Source organism: Protomyctophum parallelum, assembly GCF_964188405.1.
Source record: "Protomyctophum parallelum genome assembly, chromosome: 9".
NCBI lineage: Eukaryota > Metazoa > Chordata > Actinopteri > Myctophiformes > Myctophidae > Protomyctophum > Protomyctophum parallelum.
In genome coordinates this window covers 15,178,491-15,196,698 of record NC_139706.1, presented here as the reverse complement: position 1 = coordinate 15,196,698, position 18,208 = coordinate 15,178,491, and the positions used below count along the sequence as shown (strand labels likewise).

Genomic DNA, 18,208 nt, shown 5'->3' with positions numbered 1-18,208 from the left:
GGGATCCCCAAATTATATTAAACAATGTTTTGCAACTGAATGGCTGGGAAATTTAGAGTTTACATAGTACACATAGTACATGCGTAAACTTTTCTTTATGATTATATCTGGTTTCAGATATTCTTTAACCTAATAATACCCGTTGACACAATTTGTCATAGCACAGACTGTCTGTGTCCCACATGGAGATCTCTGTATCTGCCTGTGTGTGAAGGGGGCAAACTAACTCACTGATGGGGGAAAAGTGGAATGGTTAAAGTAGGCTAATCAAGTGTCAGGTGTGGGGTTGCCATGGCAATCAATTGGCTGAGGCAGAGGCTGGAAATAATTGCACAGGTGAGGGGATTTAGGCTGATTAGGCCCACTGGCAGAGCCTGACCAGAGTCTTTTGTGGTGATTCTGGAGAACCGTGGGTCCGGCCCGACTCGATGCCGGGCACTGCACTCCCTGCGGGGGTGTGGAGCGCGTGTGTCGAATTTGAGGTAGGGGGGGCGAACGGTTCTCGAGTTACGTGCATTACACACACGCACGCACACACACACACAGACAGAGACGTGGCCCATTTATAGGAGGATGGCGCCCGTGTTGCAACATGTTAGCAGCATCTGCCCATTTTATGGTGCAACGCTGGGAAGTGGGAACTATTGATTTATTCATCACTATAGGGTGAGCGACTGGTGTCCCAATTTATGTTGGACTGCACGGCATTTTTGAGTGGTGCAACCACTCCAAGGAACAGCTTTGTCCCTATGTGTCCCAACCTATGTCCTAACCTATGTGACTATGTCCCGATGTTTAGAGTACCAATAGGGGGTGCTGTTGTTGCACCACTCGCTTCAGACTGGTCTGATTTTATCTATTGTCTCATATCCCACATATTGAGAAGATTTCACACATTTTGATTGGCTCTGTTCTTTAACCTGTTGAAAAAAGCTTGTAGTGCGGCACTGTGTGCCGCGCTACGAGCTTGTAGATCTGCTGTTTTTGAAAGATTGTGAAATTGTGCCGCAAATCATTGAATATATATTCTTTGAGAGCAAATGTTTTTAACTCAAATCATTGCTTCTGAGAGGTCCCTGGAACAACATATTTTCAGATGGAGGTAGGCCGGTGGCCAATTACATATCATTTTTGTGGTCCTTGACATGAAATATACCTTTAGGTATTTCAGAAAACGGTCAGGATTTTTTAAACGTCGACGTCAGGCCTAAAATGGGTTAAACCGCTAGACTATAGAGGAAAGGTGGTTTTCTAAAATCTGGCTTTTATATCCAATGTCTGTTCCTGAACAGAGACGTGTTTTCAGTCTATCTGTCCCCAATAAATGATTGGCATCAGCAGCTGTGTGGGCTACGCGTTATTATTTTATCCAATATGGCAGGTCATCACAGGACTGTGTTTGATGTTGTCACTCAAACCGTGTCAAGTGTTAACCTCTCCTCCCTGCTACGCCCAACGGGGAAGGTCCTGAGTCACCTGCACACAGTCAGTCACAGAGTCTATAACGCTAAAGGGCACCATGCAATTATTATCATTGCTATAGTTTACAACCAACGCAGTCATTTTCAAACTCACGTTGCGAAATTGCTAAAGTCACTTGGCTCCGCCGTTCGCTAATGGGCGTTGTGTATAGGTGTTAAAATGAGGTGTGGTCCGACACATTGCTATATCTTTACAATAGCGAGGATCCGTATTCAAGATACTACAGTCTCTGACAAAAGTGATTGCACCTAGGCCCTAAGGTGATCTTATGTAACGTACACATTATATGTACACATAATGTATACACATTATATAATGAGCAGCTGGTTTTACACTCACCCATTTTCTCAATGGGTGGATGTCACTATATAAGCCAAAGGTGGTTCATCACGTCTTGTGTAACATTGTGATCCATTATTCTAGTGTCTTTTATCACAAGTAAGACGCGCGGAATGCGGGAAGCGAACGCAGCTCGTAATTTGCAATAACAACAATTCGAATAAATTACGTACTTTTTTAAGTTCTCCTTTTTTTGTGTTTTTTTTTTTAGATATATTTTTTAAGTTAAAGGGCCGCTGACACGCCCCGAAATTAATATGGGTGGTACAGCACATCACGTGGTCTGACTGAAAACTGACATTGAGTTGACGTGTAAGTTTTAGGGTAAGCTGTTGCATAATCGCAATTTCGCACTCGGAGTCCCATGCCCCGGCAGAGAGCTGGGATGCAGCTCTCTGTAACGCTGCTAACATACCCTCAACCACGGCCTTCTGCAGAGCCCTGTTCACAGGTTCACTACCTGGCTGTCTAGCAGCACTGCACCGGGCTAAAATGCATATCCGTCTTCAAATATCTTATGTACCACAACATTGTTCAAGTGAACTGTGTGTTTATGCTTGTTCATTGTAATAATCAATATCGCTATGATGATTTATCGCCGCGTCGCTCCGCGTGACAAAATCAAAGTCTAGCCCGTCTGCCCCCTCTCACCGCCGGGGCACAGAGCCTATTCTGTTCATGCAGGCTGCGCACGGGGGACGTATAGCCTCTGGTCCCCGCATTGAACTGGGCAGTTCTTTTTTTTTAAGTTTTTTTTAAGTGAACACAGACAGACAGACAGACATACATACTAGAAGGCGTTCTTACCTTTATTTGTAGTTGTTACGTCCCCACCAAAGAGGTCCAGGTGTTATTTTGTGCAAAAGCGCATTATTGGCTATTTCCCCTACCATAAGCCATCAATTAATTGAATTGAATTGAATGGGGCTATGGGGTGTTGTGCTAATTTGCTTATTTCCATCGCTCAAATTTTTAAATATATCCTGTCTTCATAATGTAAATAGTATACCAAGTGGCACACTTTAATACTTATTTCGATGGAAATAAGCGAATTAGAACAAAAACACAACCCCCATTGATGGCTTATGGTAGGGGAAATAGCCAATAATGCACTTTTGCACAAAATAACTCCTGGACCTCTTTGGTGTGGACGTAACAACTACAAATAAAGGTAAGAAAGCCTTCTAGTGTGGAATTCTCCTTTAAGGGACTGTAACTCAGAGAGTGTATAAATGGAACTACAAATGGAACTATATGGAACTATGGGTCTCTCAGAGTTAAACGAACACAGAAGGATCTTATAGTGTACTGTAGGTTGGAGTACCAGATGGGGGGTTCTGTGGAATATTGAAATATTGAAAGTTAGCCTAGATGAGGCTCACAAGGCAACACAAATACACATACAGTAAGTGACTCACATATACGTATTGCAAAATAACGACAAGTATACGATACAAAACAAATCCGATATCGTATTAAGAAAAACTAACAGACAAAGACAAAAGAAAGAAAAGATAAATCTAAAACAGTAAATGTAGAGCGCCCCAAGCCTGTTGGATGACCACCTCCCAGTGCCCCCATTGAAGGAGAAAAAGTGTTTAACCCATTTTGGGCGGGAACCCCATTTGGTGTTTTGAGCATTATGTTATACTTTAGCTATTGAAAAATAGCAGATCTACAAGCTCATAGCACGCCACAGAGTGGCGCGCCACGAACTTGTAGGGTCTGCTATTTTTGAAAAGTCGTGAAAATATGGCGCAAATATTTGAATATATACTTCAGAGCGAACATTTTTAACTAAAATATTGGGTTCTGGAGGGGTCCCTGGAACTGCATTTATGACATAGAAACATGGGTTTTTCAGAAAAAAAATAGGATTTAGAAGTCTTAAAAAAAAAAAAATCAACCTCAGTCCAAAATGGGTTAAGGAGGGTATTTATCCCATTCAGGACGGGAACCCCTTTTGGTGTTTTAAGCATCATGTTATAGCCTACTTTAGGTGTTGAAAAATAGCCGATCTACAAGCTCGTAGCTATTTTTGAGATGGGGGTCGGCGGCCAATAATTAACCGATAGTTTTGGGGTCCTTGACTTGCAATAGTTTGAGAACCAACAGATACAGAAACATAGTTTTTTTTTAGATTTAGAAGACATTTTTATAGGGGCCATGCATATACAACACATCTAACGCCGTTCTACGACGCGCGCGCGCGCGTGTGTGTGTGTGTGTGTGTTTGTTGCAGTGCTGAACCCTGGCGACGTGGACGCGGAGATCGAGAGGCTCGACCTAGTCCCGATGCCTTCCGAGTTCATGCCCAGGCGGGGGGCGTCATCGTCGTCGGACAGGGCGGCGGAGGGGGAGCGGGGCCCCGTGCATCACGAGGCCCCCGCGGCCCCTCCCCCGCGGCCCCTGAGCCCCACGCGGCTGCAGCCCGCCATGGCCCCTGTGGAGGCCCAGGAGAGCCAGGAGGCCGACCTCCCCGACCTGGAGGAGCTGCTCCGCGTGCGCTCGGAGGTAACATTAATTAAGCATGCAGCTCATTACATTTATTTAAAAAAACACTCTTAAAAACAATATGATAGTATAAAGTATAAAGTGGATTGATATCATAAAAGTATAACCAAAATACTCCTTCCTCCTTTATGTTTATTATTATTACTATTATCATCATCATTATCATTACCATTATTATTATTATTATTATTATAATTTCTGTTGTCCTTCTCCGTTTTTTTTGTTTGTTTGTATTATTATTATTATTTCTTTCCTTTTTATAGCTCTATTTTGAATATTAAAAGGGCTGGCATTATAAGCTGAGGCTTCTGCCAAACACTCCCTTTTGGTCAACAAAAAGAAAACCCTGAATACATTGTATAAGGTGTGTGTATCTTTAAATGACCAATAAACTTGAACTTGAACTTGAAAGATCCCGCGGGCGCTGAAGAGACGCGGCTCCGTCCAGGGCGGCCCCGGCCCCGGCCAGGGCCAGACCGACCCGGCGCCGCTGAAGAAGGCCTCGCACTACGAGCCCAACCAGTACAAGCACCTCATCAACAAGCTGTTCCGCAGGAAAGGCCGGAGCGGCTCCCACCACCACCACAGGACCCGGGGGGAGCCCGGGGGGGAGCCCGGGGGCCAGGAGGAGAACAACAACAGCAGCAGCTCGTCGGAGGGAGAGGGAGAGAGCCCCGCGCTGCCCCCGGCTCTCCCCCCCCCCGCCGCGGCCCCCCTGCTGCTGACGTCCACGCCCACGGTCCTGCAAGACCACAGGGTAAGGCGTGAGGTGGTAGATCTTACTGTATAGATCTGCTATACAGTAACAGTATAGCAATCTACAGTACAAGCTCAGACACTACACGTGTTCAGACGAGTGTTCGTCTCAGAATATAGGACACCATATAGGGTTCATGTGGTCAAATGGTTAAGCAGAAGAAATGCCAAAACATTAAAGAAAAAAATTGTATTGTTTGCCTGTTTATTAAATGTATCTTTTGAGTCCCTCTCCAAAGAGCTCTCATTAGATGGGACGCGTACAGCGCAGATCCGACACACCGAAAGGTCCGACGTGCGGAAGACAACGGACGGACATAGCGGTCGAACACGCGCTGCTGACAAAATCGTCAGTATATTTAGTCTTAGTTTTAGTCATCATAGCTTAGTTTTAATTTAGTTTCCATTTAGTTTTCGTCAGTGAAAAAAGGTAGTCGACGGGCATTTTCCGTCTTCGTTTTAGTCGACGAAAACAACACTGGGGTACTACCCCATTAGATTAGAGGGACTCAAAGTAGAAATTAAACCTATATTCCGCGTGTCGTGTGTTTTTGATTGATTGATTGAAATATGTATTAACAGTTTGCAGAATTACAGTACATTTCAAGCACAAACTCAATACAAAGACTGTTAACTGTGAGTGGACGACCCAATTAAGCATTACACTTGTTTACAACAGGGTCCACCATGTCCAATTGTGTGTTCTCCTCCCCTCAGGGTTACCATTCCATCCTGCGGCGCGCCTCGCGGGAGCACCGAGGCACCGGGCGCCGGGCGCGCCTCAGCCCCCTGGTGCTGCTGCTGGACGGCTCGCTGGTCGGAGAGCTGGACACGGTGAAGAGGGCCGTGCAGGAGGTGTGTGTGTGCAAAGTCAACTTCCAATTAGCCTAATTAGCCTGGCTAATAAGCCAGACCGAATCAGCCGTTGGCAAAAACTAATTGCCTTCATGCTGACATGGTGTGATATTAGTCTGGGCTTATTAGCCATGCTAGGGCGCTATAGCCCCTCCTATATACAGGTTTAATGTTTGTTTTTTGTTCAATGTTTGTTTTGTAAAACGCCATTGACAACGAAGGGAAAATGTACGTCATATTGTCGCTCATTACGTCATGTTGTCTCTTTATTGTTAATGGCGTTTAATGTTTGTGTTGGCACCGTTTGTTTTACATCACCTAATCAACATGAGTTAGACTTAAAGTATATATTAGCGCCCCTCACTTCACACGGGTGTGACCTTTTTTTAGGGGGTGCTAGCCCCTCCTATGCCCAGCTTTGTGTGTTTGTGTGTGTGTACCGAGCCCCCCCAGGGAGGCTCTCCAATGTTGAAGAGAATATGGCAGACATAGATTGCCACGTAGTGTTATGAAAGAATAGACTTTCTAGGGACAAGTGGCCAAGTGGGTGGAGCGCTGGCCTTTATACCTTTAATGTAGCAATGTTTGTTGTAACGCAACGCAATTGCAACACACCATACTGTCACACTGAAACACGCCAGTATAACCCAGCTGCAGTAAAAACATCCAATTAAGGAGAAACACTGGTACATGTGCATAACGTCGCTGTCGGCCTGAAACATGGGTTGTTCAGAAAACTGTCAGGATTTAGAAGACATTTGTATAGAATCCTCCTCAGGTCGAAGGACAATTGATTCATGTGTTGTATATACCGTATATACATATGCTCAACACAGATGAGCGATCCCAGCCAGCCCAACGACGAGGGCATCACCGCTCTCCACAACGCCATCTGCGGGGGACACTACAACGTCGTGGACTTCCTGGTTCGCATCGGAGCCAACGTCAGCACCCCGGACAGCCACGGCTGGTGAGCAGCCTTCTCCTTTCACCGTCTGTTTATTGCGAACGCAGGGCCGTGCAGAGAGCACTGAGGGGGCAGGGGCTCAAACTCCAGAAAAGGGCACATGTGTGTGGTCTTTTTGTGGTCTTTTTGTGGAGTTTGTCCCTTGTGCCATTTCATGTCATTGGACAGTAAAATAAGCAATATGTTCTCATTAGTCTGAAACTGACTGATGGCAGATTAAAAGATAATTCATTATGATAGTGGAATTTATCATTAATGTCAAATATTCGTCTTGAAGGGCCAATGGCACTTATTGGTCCCCCACATAAGCCCTTATTTTCCCCCACACAAGCCCTTATTGGTCCCCCACATAAGCCCTTATTTGCCCCCACACATAAGCCCTTATTTGCCCCCCCACACAAGCCCTTATTGGTCCCCCAGATAAGCCCTTATTTGCCCCCCACACAAGCCCTTATTGGTCCCACACATAAGCCCTTATTTGCCCCCACACACAAGCCCTTATTGGTCCCCCAGATAAGCCCTTATTTGCCCCCACACACAAGCCCTTATTGGTCCCACACATAAGCCCTTATTTGCCCCCCCCCCACACAAGCCCTTATTGGTCCCCCAGATAAGCCCTTATTTGCCCCCCCACACAAGCCCTTATTGGTCCCCCAGATAAGCCCTTATTTGCCCCCACACACAAGCCCTTATTGGTCCCACACATAAGCCCTTATTTGCCCCCACACATAAGCCCTTATTTGCCCCCCCCACACAAGCCCTTATTGGCCCTTAGAAAGGGCACTTTCTGCAAAAGGCCCAGGGCAGGTGCTCAAGCCCCCCTAGCCCCAAACAGAAAGGTCTTTAGTTTATTTTTTTTAAGTGGCAGCACCTCTGCAGTTTTCTGGGTGTTTGTTCCACTGATATGTGGTGCATACAATCTAAATGCTGTTGTAACTCGGAGAGTGTACAAATGGAACCAGAGTTAAATGAACACATAGGAGGATATTATAGTGTAGGTTGTAGTACCAGATTCGGGGGCCTGTGGAATAATGCTAAAGGAGAAAAGCATAGTGCAGCGTGCAGTGTTTATTTGTTCGTCGATGTGGAATCTGGAACCAATAATTCTGGGACAAATGTGCCTTGTTATTTACATACAGTACTGTAGTAGAGTGCTCATCCTGGGGTGTCTATGGCTTGTTTATATGCCTTTTGTCTGAGTTAAGATCCTGGGTCACACCTAGGGATTTTACATGCTAGAGCAGCTAGAAGATAAACAATGGATCAAAGCTACAGTGATCTACCTTCCAGGGAGTGGCCAGGGGCAGCGGTGGCCGAACGGTTTGCGGAGCGGTCTTGATATCGGAAGGTCGCTAGTTCGTATACCCCCGGACCGGCACGTTAAAATGACCACCGCTGAAGTGCCCTTGGACAAGGCATTGAACCTCTACCATGAAATGTTCTATGAGCAGGGCCTGGCTGTAAACAAGTTCTTGAGCTTAGTCCAGTTACCCTGGGTAAACATAGTACCTTTCCTTTCCTTTTGCCAAATGCCAGTCTGGATCAATGTGTATTGGGACTCTTCATAACCAAGTTGATTTCAATGTAACTTGGTCAGTCAGTGTGGCCAGTCACTACCTTGTGGCTGGTCAAGGGCCAGCGTGAGCCTATGCTGTGCTGCTGTAAGCTGCTGTGTACTCTGAAATAAACACCAGGAACATCTCTGATCTGCTGTCTGCGTCTCACATTTTCTCTCCTGTATCTGGTATGAAAATATATACCACATCGACTACCTTTTTCCACTGACGAAAACTAAATGGAAACCAAATAAAAACGAAGCTATGATGACTAAAACTAAGACTAAATATAGTAGGCCTACTGATAATTTCATCAACAAATAAAAACTACACTAAAATGCTAGGAAGGGGACTAGTGGACAAGACATCCAGTATAAGTCATTTTACAATTAGTTCTCATAGCCGATCTGCAAGCCCACAACGCGTCGTGCGGCTTGCAGATCGTCTATTTTCAGCAAGTGGGAAAAAAACAGTCATTATACGACTAAAACTACAATAAAAATGTACTGCCAAAGAAGAACAACACTGGCAGCGTGTCACATCGATTTCCAATGACACCAAAAGTTCTACAGTAGTAAGTAGTAGCCTTGCCGCGCTTGATGTACAAGTACACCCCCTGGACATGACGCTAGTATGTCGCAGGGACTTAGCCCCCCAATACAATTAACCTTTGATGCTGAGTGTCAAGCAGGGAGGCACTGGGGTCCCATTTTGAGAGTCTTTGGTATGACCCGGCCTGGGGGATCGAACCCCGACCTCCCAGTCTCAGGGCGGACACTCTAACCACAAGGCCACTGAGCTGGTGTCGCAGTGCAAAGGCAGGAGCAATTAGGACCTAATTGCAGACAGATAGGCGTAGGCAGATGAGCTTCAATGCAAGGGTTTTATTCCACAAAACCAACACAAGGAATAAATCAGGAATACACTAGGAGTTAAATCATGGATACATGAGGAGCTGAACACTACTCGAACTAGCAAGGGAACTGAACAAACAGGGGGGTATAAATAGACACAGACTAACTAGGCACAGGTGAAACAAAACTCAAAATCAAGACAGGGATTGGCTGGGGGACTAAGAGGACACAGGTGGAAAACAAAGACTAATCACAACACAATACAGGTAAGACAAGGCAGGTACAGAACTACAGGGGCAGACAGGAGGGCACAAAACAATACTACAAAATAAAAGGTGCACGAGTTAAACACAACACGCCACGAACCGTGACAGCTGGTGGTTCTACAGTACCACTAAATATTCCTCCTGCTCCTCTTCTCCCATAGGACCCCCCTGCACTGCGCGGCCTCCTGCAACGACCGCATCCTGTGCGAGTTCCTGGTGAGGAACGGCGCCGCGGTCATGGCCATGACGGAGAGCGACGGGGCCACTGCCTCGCAGAAGTGCGACCCCTACGCCGTGGGCTACGAGGAGTGTGTCAGCTTCCTGAGGGGTGAGGAGGAGATCACACGCACACGCAGTGGCGTGCACAGATAGACACTAGGGGGTGCGAGAGCATCCCCTGCCCTTTTGGCAATTTTGCTCTTAAAAAAGAAATGTAGTTATGTTTGTAGTGTGTGGACCATGGTGACATTGATCAAATCTTGATTAAAAAAAAACGCTTCTACTATATTATTTAGGCCCCCACAATCTAAAGCTATGTTTCTATATCAGTGGTTCTTCGATTAAAGAAAAATAGCAGACCTACAAGCTCGTAGCACGCCACTCGGTGGCGCGCTACGAGCTTGTAGGTCTGATTTGTGATGATATGATTTGATATAGTGTCACTTTCGAGCAGATATGATTATAACATAATGCTTTAAAACACCAAAATGGGTTAAATGGTTGCACTGCATGTGTGCTGTGTAAAAATGTCAATACTTAAAGTTAAATTCAAAAAAGCTCACAAGACACAACTCATTGTGAGCTTGTAGATTATAATTAAAAGCACTTAATTCAAATATCACTTATTTTTTTAGTTTTGTTGTGATAATCCTCCCTACTATATAGAGTGTGCTGCTGACCATATAAGGAGTCCCCAGTTAACCCCTGGGGGTCAAAAAGCCGTAGGTTTCGTTTTTGGCTCTAGGTGGACCAGCCTTCATCCAATCAGGATCGAGAGGGGCCTTCCGCCAATCATGATCTATCGGAGGCGGGCCTTGGTGTGCGTGTGCTGTTGGCCTGTTGCGTGCCAAATCACCCAAATCACTGAATGCTCCTTCAAGTATAGTTACCGTCCGGTATAAGATTATGTACAGATATACTGGGAAGTGAGCACAAGCCACAGCCCATAGGAATATTACCATACAACATATTTGGATCATAGAGAGTATGCACATGCATGATTTTCCCATCAGGACACGCAGGGCCGGATTAACACCTCTGAGGGCCCCTGGGCTCGAAGGGCCCCCCCCTTCACCCGCGCGCAACATTTTTGCTGTTTTTTGGAGCTGTTTTTTGGAGCCGTTTTGGGGCGGTTTTATGCCGTTATATTGGCCTATTTCCGGTCGCCTACCGCCCCCAGAGTGACAGCCAATCTAGCGCATTGTTGCTGCTTTACACACACAATTTGCACTTTTCAGCTGCCCTTCTCACCAACAAATGCAACAATAAAACACTAATCTTTTTAGACACCATTTATTTCATTCGGATTAGCAGGGACATTTTCTGTGAAAAAAAAAAAGAAAAAAAAGAAAAACTTTTATTTTATTTTTTATTTTTTTGAGGGGTCCCTGGTGCCCAAGGGCCCCTGGACACGTGCCCAAAGTGCCTATATGGTAGATCCGGCCCTGAGGACACGCCCCCCCTCATCTAGACTGAGGTGCTATTTACACGAGGATGGTGTTCATAAAAAACGGCAAAATAAAGTTTGCTGCTGTCATTTAGACGAGAACCGTGTTCACAGGAGGTGAAAACGCAACAAAGTGAAACCACCTCCCAGAGTGGAAATCTTTTAGAACGCCGTTTCCTATGGTCTCCATATAAACAGGCAAAACGGTGGATCCGCAAAACTTGTGACATCATGGCTTACGTCAGCTCTGGTCGGCTCGCCCCGTGTCCTACGTTTTTACATGGTGTCATAGGCATGCGTCAGTTGCTAGGGGAAACGAACAACAACAACCATGTCGGATAGTCCGGTTTGCTGGAGGTGTGATGAGGACGCGACGTTTGTTTACTTTCTGTGTAGAAGAAGAACGGAAGTAGTTCTACGCATGCGTGACTTATGTCTATGGTTTATATAAGCGCTGCGTCACACGGACCCCACAAGGACACGCGCCACCTAGCGACCTGGCATATATGCATGCACTTTGTAGCGTGTTCATTCAAGTGTGCGTTCTCATGTAAATGGTCCAAAAAAATGAGAACGCAACGGGACTTTGACGTGTTATAAACTTATATGGAGATGGTCGCCGTCTAAAAGAGGCCTGAGTGTCAAAACATTGACCAACGAGTGTTGGAGTTTGGAAGCGCTTGTTGGAATTCACTCGACCGTCCTGCGTAGCACCTGTTTCTAAATGTCACATACAGTAATGCAGGAGGCAGCAAAATGTTGTGTTATTGAAAACTTCCAACTTCCAATGACACTTGGAAACATAATCAAATGCAGGGCATTTCTTGACAGAAAGTAGCTCATAACGTTTCTGTTAAACAAAAACTTTGCAGACAGAAAGAGGATAATTCAAGCTTTTCGTACAGCTGCAATGTTGGTGAGTTTAACATTGTTGCAATCAGACAGGACTTTTCTGTTTGGATGAATGGGCTGTCAAGGCCAGAAAGTAGTTTTTTTGCCACTCAGTGGGCGTTCCCGCATGACTTCCAGGTACGAGGATGTCACGCGCATACCCTCTATTTAAAAGTTTGTTGTTCAGTGACATTGCTGACCACCCAAAATGTTCAAATTAAAAACACTTGACGTTGACTTGTGACTTGTTGTATTTAATTCCAGAAACCATGGTTATGTTTGTCATTGACGCATGGCTTGGGTCTGGAGTGGAGAGCTGTGTGAGTGAACTGTGTGTGTGTGGAGTGAGTGTTTGTAAGGGGAGCACACCTGAGCTGACAATGGCAATCAGCCCAGAGTGCTGATGGCAGACACCTGTGGGTGATTGGTGCAGTTGTGGTGGTGGTGGAAGGGGAATTGTGGTCGTGAATGGTTTTGTCCACCAGAGGCCGCCATTTGGATTGTCTGGAGGAAATTCTCAACACCCTTTATATAACCCCGACATCCAGGTGTGGAGGAGGCGATGGGCGTGGAGAACGGCGGCGTGCTGTACGCCCTGTGGAGCTACCCGGCCCAGGCTCCGGACGAGCTGAGCTTCAAGGAGGGAGACATGGTGACCATCCTCCAGAAGCCCGGCGAGGGCATGCACTGGTGGTGGGCGTCGCTCTGCGGCCGCGAGGGCTTCGTTCCTAACAACTACTTTGGGGTGAGCGACGTCTTGTGTATAGCCCATTCTGACCTGAGATCAGATTCTAAAAAATGTCTTCTACATCCGGACAGTTTTCCATTCTGACCTGAGATCAGATTCTAAAAATGTCTTCTAATGTCAGTCGCTCTTCGATTTTTCAAAAAATAGCAGACCTACAAGCTCGTAGCGCGCCACTCGGTGGCACGCTATGAGCTTGTAGAGTGATTTTTAAATAGCTAAAGCATGACATGATGCTAACACCAAAATGGGTTCCCGCCCAAAATGGGATAAGTGATGTGATTTGTGATGATATGATGATTTGATATAGTGTCACTTTCGAGCAGATATGATTTGATATAGTGTCACTTTCGAGCAGATATGATTTGATATAGTGTCACTTTCGAGCAGATGTGATTTGATATAGTGTCACTTTCGAGCAGATATGATTTGATATAGTGTCACTTTCGAGCAGATATGATTTGATATATAGTGTCACTTTCGAGCAGATATGATTTGATATATAGTGTCACTTTCGAGCAGATATGATTTGATATATAGTGTCACTTTCGAGCAGATATGATTTGATATATAGTGTCACTTTCGAGCAGATATGATTTGATATAGTGTCACTTTCGAGCAGATATGATTTGATATAGTGTCACTTTCGAGCAGATGTGATTTGATATAGTGTCACTTTCGAGCAGATATGATTTGATATAGTGTCACTTTCGAGCAGATATGATTTGATTATGATTATAGTGTCACTTTCGAGCAGATACCTCCTATCTCCATATTATAACTTTTGTTAAGCATTATGTTATGCTTTAGCTGTTGAAAATCTAAGGTCTGCTGTTTTTGAAAAATTGTGAAAATGTGGCGCAAAGAGCGAGCGTCTTTAGCTCATAGCGCGCCACCGAGCGGCGCGCTACGAGCTTGTAGCTCTGCTATTTTTGAAAAATCAAAGAACCACTGACATAGAAACATAGCTTTTTCAGAAAACCGTCAGGATGTAGAAGACGTTTTTAGAATCTGATCTCAGGTCAAAACATCTTGAGCCCCATTGCCCCCACCGGCGGGGGCAGTGGCTGTCCACCTCTGAACAGCGCTCAGCGGGTCAATGGAGACCCAATTGGGTCTCCGGTTCCAACTCCGATGTTGCGGATTTACCCCCTTTACCCCCCCTGGGGTTTAAGAGGTTTTAACATCCAACTTGATCATAAGTCAGCGTCACACGAAAGCATCAAAGGTAGCAGATCCACAAGCTGGAAACGTTTTAAGCTTGTGGATCGATTACTACAGATATGTTTTTAAATTGGAATCCTGAAAAGTAACAGTTTTTACTAGTTTCCACCCGACAGAGACGATAATTATGATCAGAACGTTGAATATGTATTTATATGTTATCGAAAATGTATGGGACATTTCACACTGACGACAATGAACATGTCTTTCTTTCTTTTCTTTTTTTTTTATACATTTCTATTAATTTTTTTGATGAAAGGCACAGGTACAGGCAAAAGAATGCACATAAAACATAATTCAAATTCTTTGCCATCAGTGGCTTGCCCCTTGCCTCATTTTTTTAAATCCTACCCCCAAACCCCAGCACCCACCACCGTTGACAAATAAAAGAGAAAAATATAGTAATGATTATAACAATTAAATACAACATAAAAATCGATTTTTTTAAATGAACAACAAATTGTAAATAATAAATACATTTAAAATTTAAATTTTAAATTTTAAATAATTTCTTTCTTTCTTTCTTTCCTTCTTTCTTTACAGCTTTTCCCAAAGGTTCGACCTAAATCACTCTGCTAAGTGTCCTTTGAAGAAATCAATGCTGATCACATTTGCCGCAGAAGACGATCAAACCTGTTCGGGGGACCAACGTTTAGTTTTTTTCCTCCCCTCAACACCGCCCAGGGGTTTTCTCCCTGCCAGGCCATATTCCAGGTCATTGTTTTAATGAAATGGGATACAATTGAAAGTGTCTCTGTATAAACTATGACAAAATGCTGTGCTGGGGGGATGGGGACACTTAAGAACAGCCATTAGTTTGATTAAATCTGGGAGAGAAGCCATGTTGAAGGAGACACTTCTGTCTGTATTCATTGCGGTTAGCTGTCTTTGAATACGGTTGCTTTAGGGATTACAAGATTGTTTATTCACGCTGTTGGATATTTCTTGCTAGGCAAGTCGGACCGGATCTAAGTGAGATGAAAGGTGTTGGCAGATTTAATCTCTCACTCCTTTGAATAAAAGATGAATGCAATGAGGAAGTTGGAATTCCTTCACCGCATGACATAATAGGGAAACCTGGTGAAGATCTGTATGTATGTTACTTGTAACAATGAAACTAAAAGCCACTTTTTTGTTGTTGTACTTTCTCACAGTGGGAGAATGAGTGTGTTGGAATACAACCTTTAACTTTTTTCAGAGACAAGAAGTTGTTTATGAACTTCTCTGCAACTAACACTGCCTAGGGAATAAGATAGTAAAGCTATTCAATAAAATTGATAAAGCAAAAACAACAGATTTTGTGGGCTTCCTTCCAATGTGTGGTTTCCACGTCTTTGATTGTTCTTACCACCCTTGACCAGTAGGTGTCAGTGCATAGTAAAATATGGCTTCAACACAAACAATTTGTTCTACATGCCATTTCTAAACATTATGTTTTTGTTGTTATTATTCAAATGTCTTGTCTAAGAAACGTATGATTTAGTAGAACATAGAATTTATATAATTAAAATAAAGCAGACGCGCAATATAATATAATGAAAATATAAATGAAAGTTAATTTCAGTAATTGCTCATTAAGGCCTCTTTACACATTCCTTATTCTCTAATCAGAGATGGACAGTATTTCAATTAAATGTATTTAAACTACACATTTAATTACTTTTGAGTCTTGTAGGACTACAGTATTTGCAATTTGAATTGTGTCGGAGGGAAAATAAACATACTTGGTAGCCTAACAAAATATTTAAAGAAATTGTATTTTGTACATTTTTATTTTGTCCCTGTCTCTCCAGCTCTTTATTCGGCTAGTAAACAGAGAAAACGATCATATTTATAGCGTTCCACTTCCACATTTTGATTCTCTATTATCCTTTATCAATGTGAGCTTCTGATTGGATAAAATTTGTATCCCCACCTGAAAAAACTTATTTCATGTTTATAATCTAAAATATTAAACCCATTTTGGGCGGGAACCCCTTTTGGTGTTAGCATCATGTTATGCTTTAGCTATTGAAAAATAGCAGATCTACAAGCTTGTAGGTTTGCTATTTTTGAAAAATGTAAGAACGACTGACATAGAAACATAGCTTTTTCAGATAACTCAGGATTTAGAAGACATTTTTAGAATCTGATCTCAGGTCAAAATGGGCTAATCTGAAATCCACCCATCCCTCCATTTGGAATCAATACACATGCAAGCCACAGCGTTCCCTTGTGAATTCTCAGCCTCACCCTCGTCCCTCCAGGCTATGTCTGCCAGACTGTGGAGTGCTAATAGACACAGTCAGATAGATGCACGTTGTCTGGGATACACTATGCCAATGCACTGCGTCAGTTAACACCATGCATGCACATATTCATTAATCAACAAAAAATCAGCAAATCTCTTAACCCATTTAGGCCTGATGTCGAAATCTAAAAAAAGTATTTTTAAAATGTATTCTTTTCTGAAACCCCCCCTGCCTCACATAGCCTGTGTGAGGCTATGTGAGGCATGAGCCTCTGTATGGATGAGACACTGACACTCACAGGCGGACCTGTTCATTATTGGCCTCTGTATGGATGAGACACTGACACTCACAGGCGGACCTGTTCATTATTGGCCTCTGTATGGATGAGACACTGACACTCACAGGCGGACCTGTTCATTATTGAGCCTCTGTATGGATGAGACACTGACACTCACAGGCGGACCTGTTCATTATTGAGCCTCTGTATGGATGAGACACTGACACTCACAGGCGGACCTGTTCATTATTGCAGTATAAGGCTCAAAACCTACAAAGCGGCCCCATGTTGACATTATTCTTATTATGGCGAGGCGTTCCTCTTAAAACCAGTGAGGGCAGATAAGTAGCTACACACGCATCAAAAGGCTTGTCTGAAAAAAAGAAGAAAAAATTATCATGAACAATGATATATGATTGCAGTGACACACACAATAGTGCTGCTAGAAAAAGTATATTTTGTTACTACTGTAAGTAGTAGACTGCCAGGAGGCACGTCTGCATGTCCGGGACGACATGTGATGGTTTGGTTTGTGTGCAATGGGAGGAATCTGGGCTATACACAATAAAGGACTTTCATCATGACATTGCAACCAGAGTGACAGGCTGAATGGAGACTCTTTGGACAGTGAACACGTGGAACGGTAGTGTGGCATGTTGCCATCACCACAGTGACAGTGAACATGTGGAACGGTAGTGTGGCATGTTGCCATCACCACAGTGACAGTGAACACGTGGAACGGTAGTGTGGCACGTTGCCATCACCACAGTGACAGTGAACACGTGGAACGGTAGTGTGGCATGTTGCCATCACCACAGTGACAGTGAACACGTGGAACGGTAGTGTGGCACGTTGCCATCACCACAGTGACAGTGAACATGTGGAACGGTAGTGTGGCATGTTGCCATCACCACAGTGACAGTGGCTGGCCTGAGATTGGGGTTTAATCACCCAGGCCAGTCAGGTCATAATACCAAAGACTATACAAATGGGACCCAGTAATGCCTCCCGGGGGGCATACTTAGTTTAGCCCATTTAGGCCTGACGTCGAAATAAAAAAAAAAGTCTTCTGAAAGAATATATGTTCAAAGATTTGTGCCGCATTTTCACGATTTTTCAAAGATAGCAGACCTACAAGCTCGTAGATCTGCTATTTTTCAATAGCTAAAGTATAACATAATGCTTAGTTAAAACACCAAAAGGGTCATTGGTATATATATATGTCATTGGTTAGACATAAGGTTGGTGAGGGGTGCGTTAAGACGACCGGATTAATGTCGGTGAGGGGTGGTGTTAAGGGTTGGGTTAAGGTTAGGTTTAGGTGCCAGCAACAAGGGTTGGATTAGAAGCAAGTCTCTGCGACATGGCGTCATGTCCAGCCGGGGTGTACTTGTACATCATGGCTGAGGGATGTTCATGTACACTGTACAGTATAAACATCAAAACGCTTCATGCTACAGAAACAGGAGATAAGGCTCCATCCTACCCTATGGGTCACATGAGGCCTCAGGAACCATTGGTTATTCCCAAGGTGTTGCGTCTCGCCTTCCCTCACATCCACATCCTTGTGCTGTTATACCACTCT

General features: G+C 44.2%; 1 protein-coding gene across 3 annotated transcripts in view; it reads left to right on the top strand.

Annotated features, from left to right (window-relative positions):
* Positions 1–14,809, top strand: part of ppp1r13l (protein phosphatase 1, regulatory subunit 13 like) — a 37,151-nt gene extending 22,342 nt beyond the window's left edge. For all 3 annotated transcript variants that reach the window (XM_083772952.1, XM_083772950.1, XM_083772951.1), the window contains exons 9-15: positions 4,064–4,335; positions 4,748–5,092; positions 5,809–5,946; positions 6,783–6,916; positions 9,751–9,917; positions 12,695–12,891; positions 14,659–14,809. In XM_083772952.1, the coding sequence (XP_083629078.1) occupies positions 4,064–4,335; positions 4,748–5,092; positions 5,809–5,946; positions 6,783–6,916; positions 9,751–9,917; positions 12,695–12,891; positions 14,659–14,694 (1,289 nt within the window). In that variant the 3' untranslated portion in view covers positions 14,695–14,809. The remainder of the gene's footprint in view (positions 1–4,063; positions 4,336–4,747; positions 5,093–5,808; positions 5,947–6,782; positions 6,917–9,750; positions 9,918–12,694; positions 12,892–14,658) is intronic.
* The last annotated feature ends 3,399 nt before the right edge of the window (positions 14,810–18,208 follow it).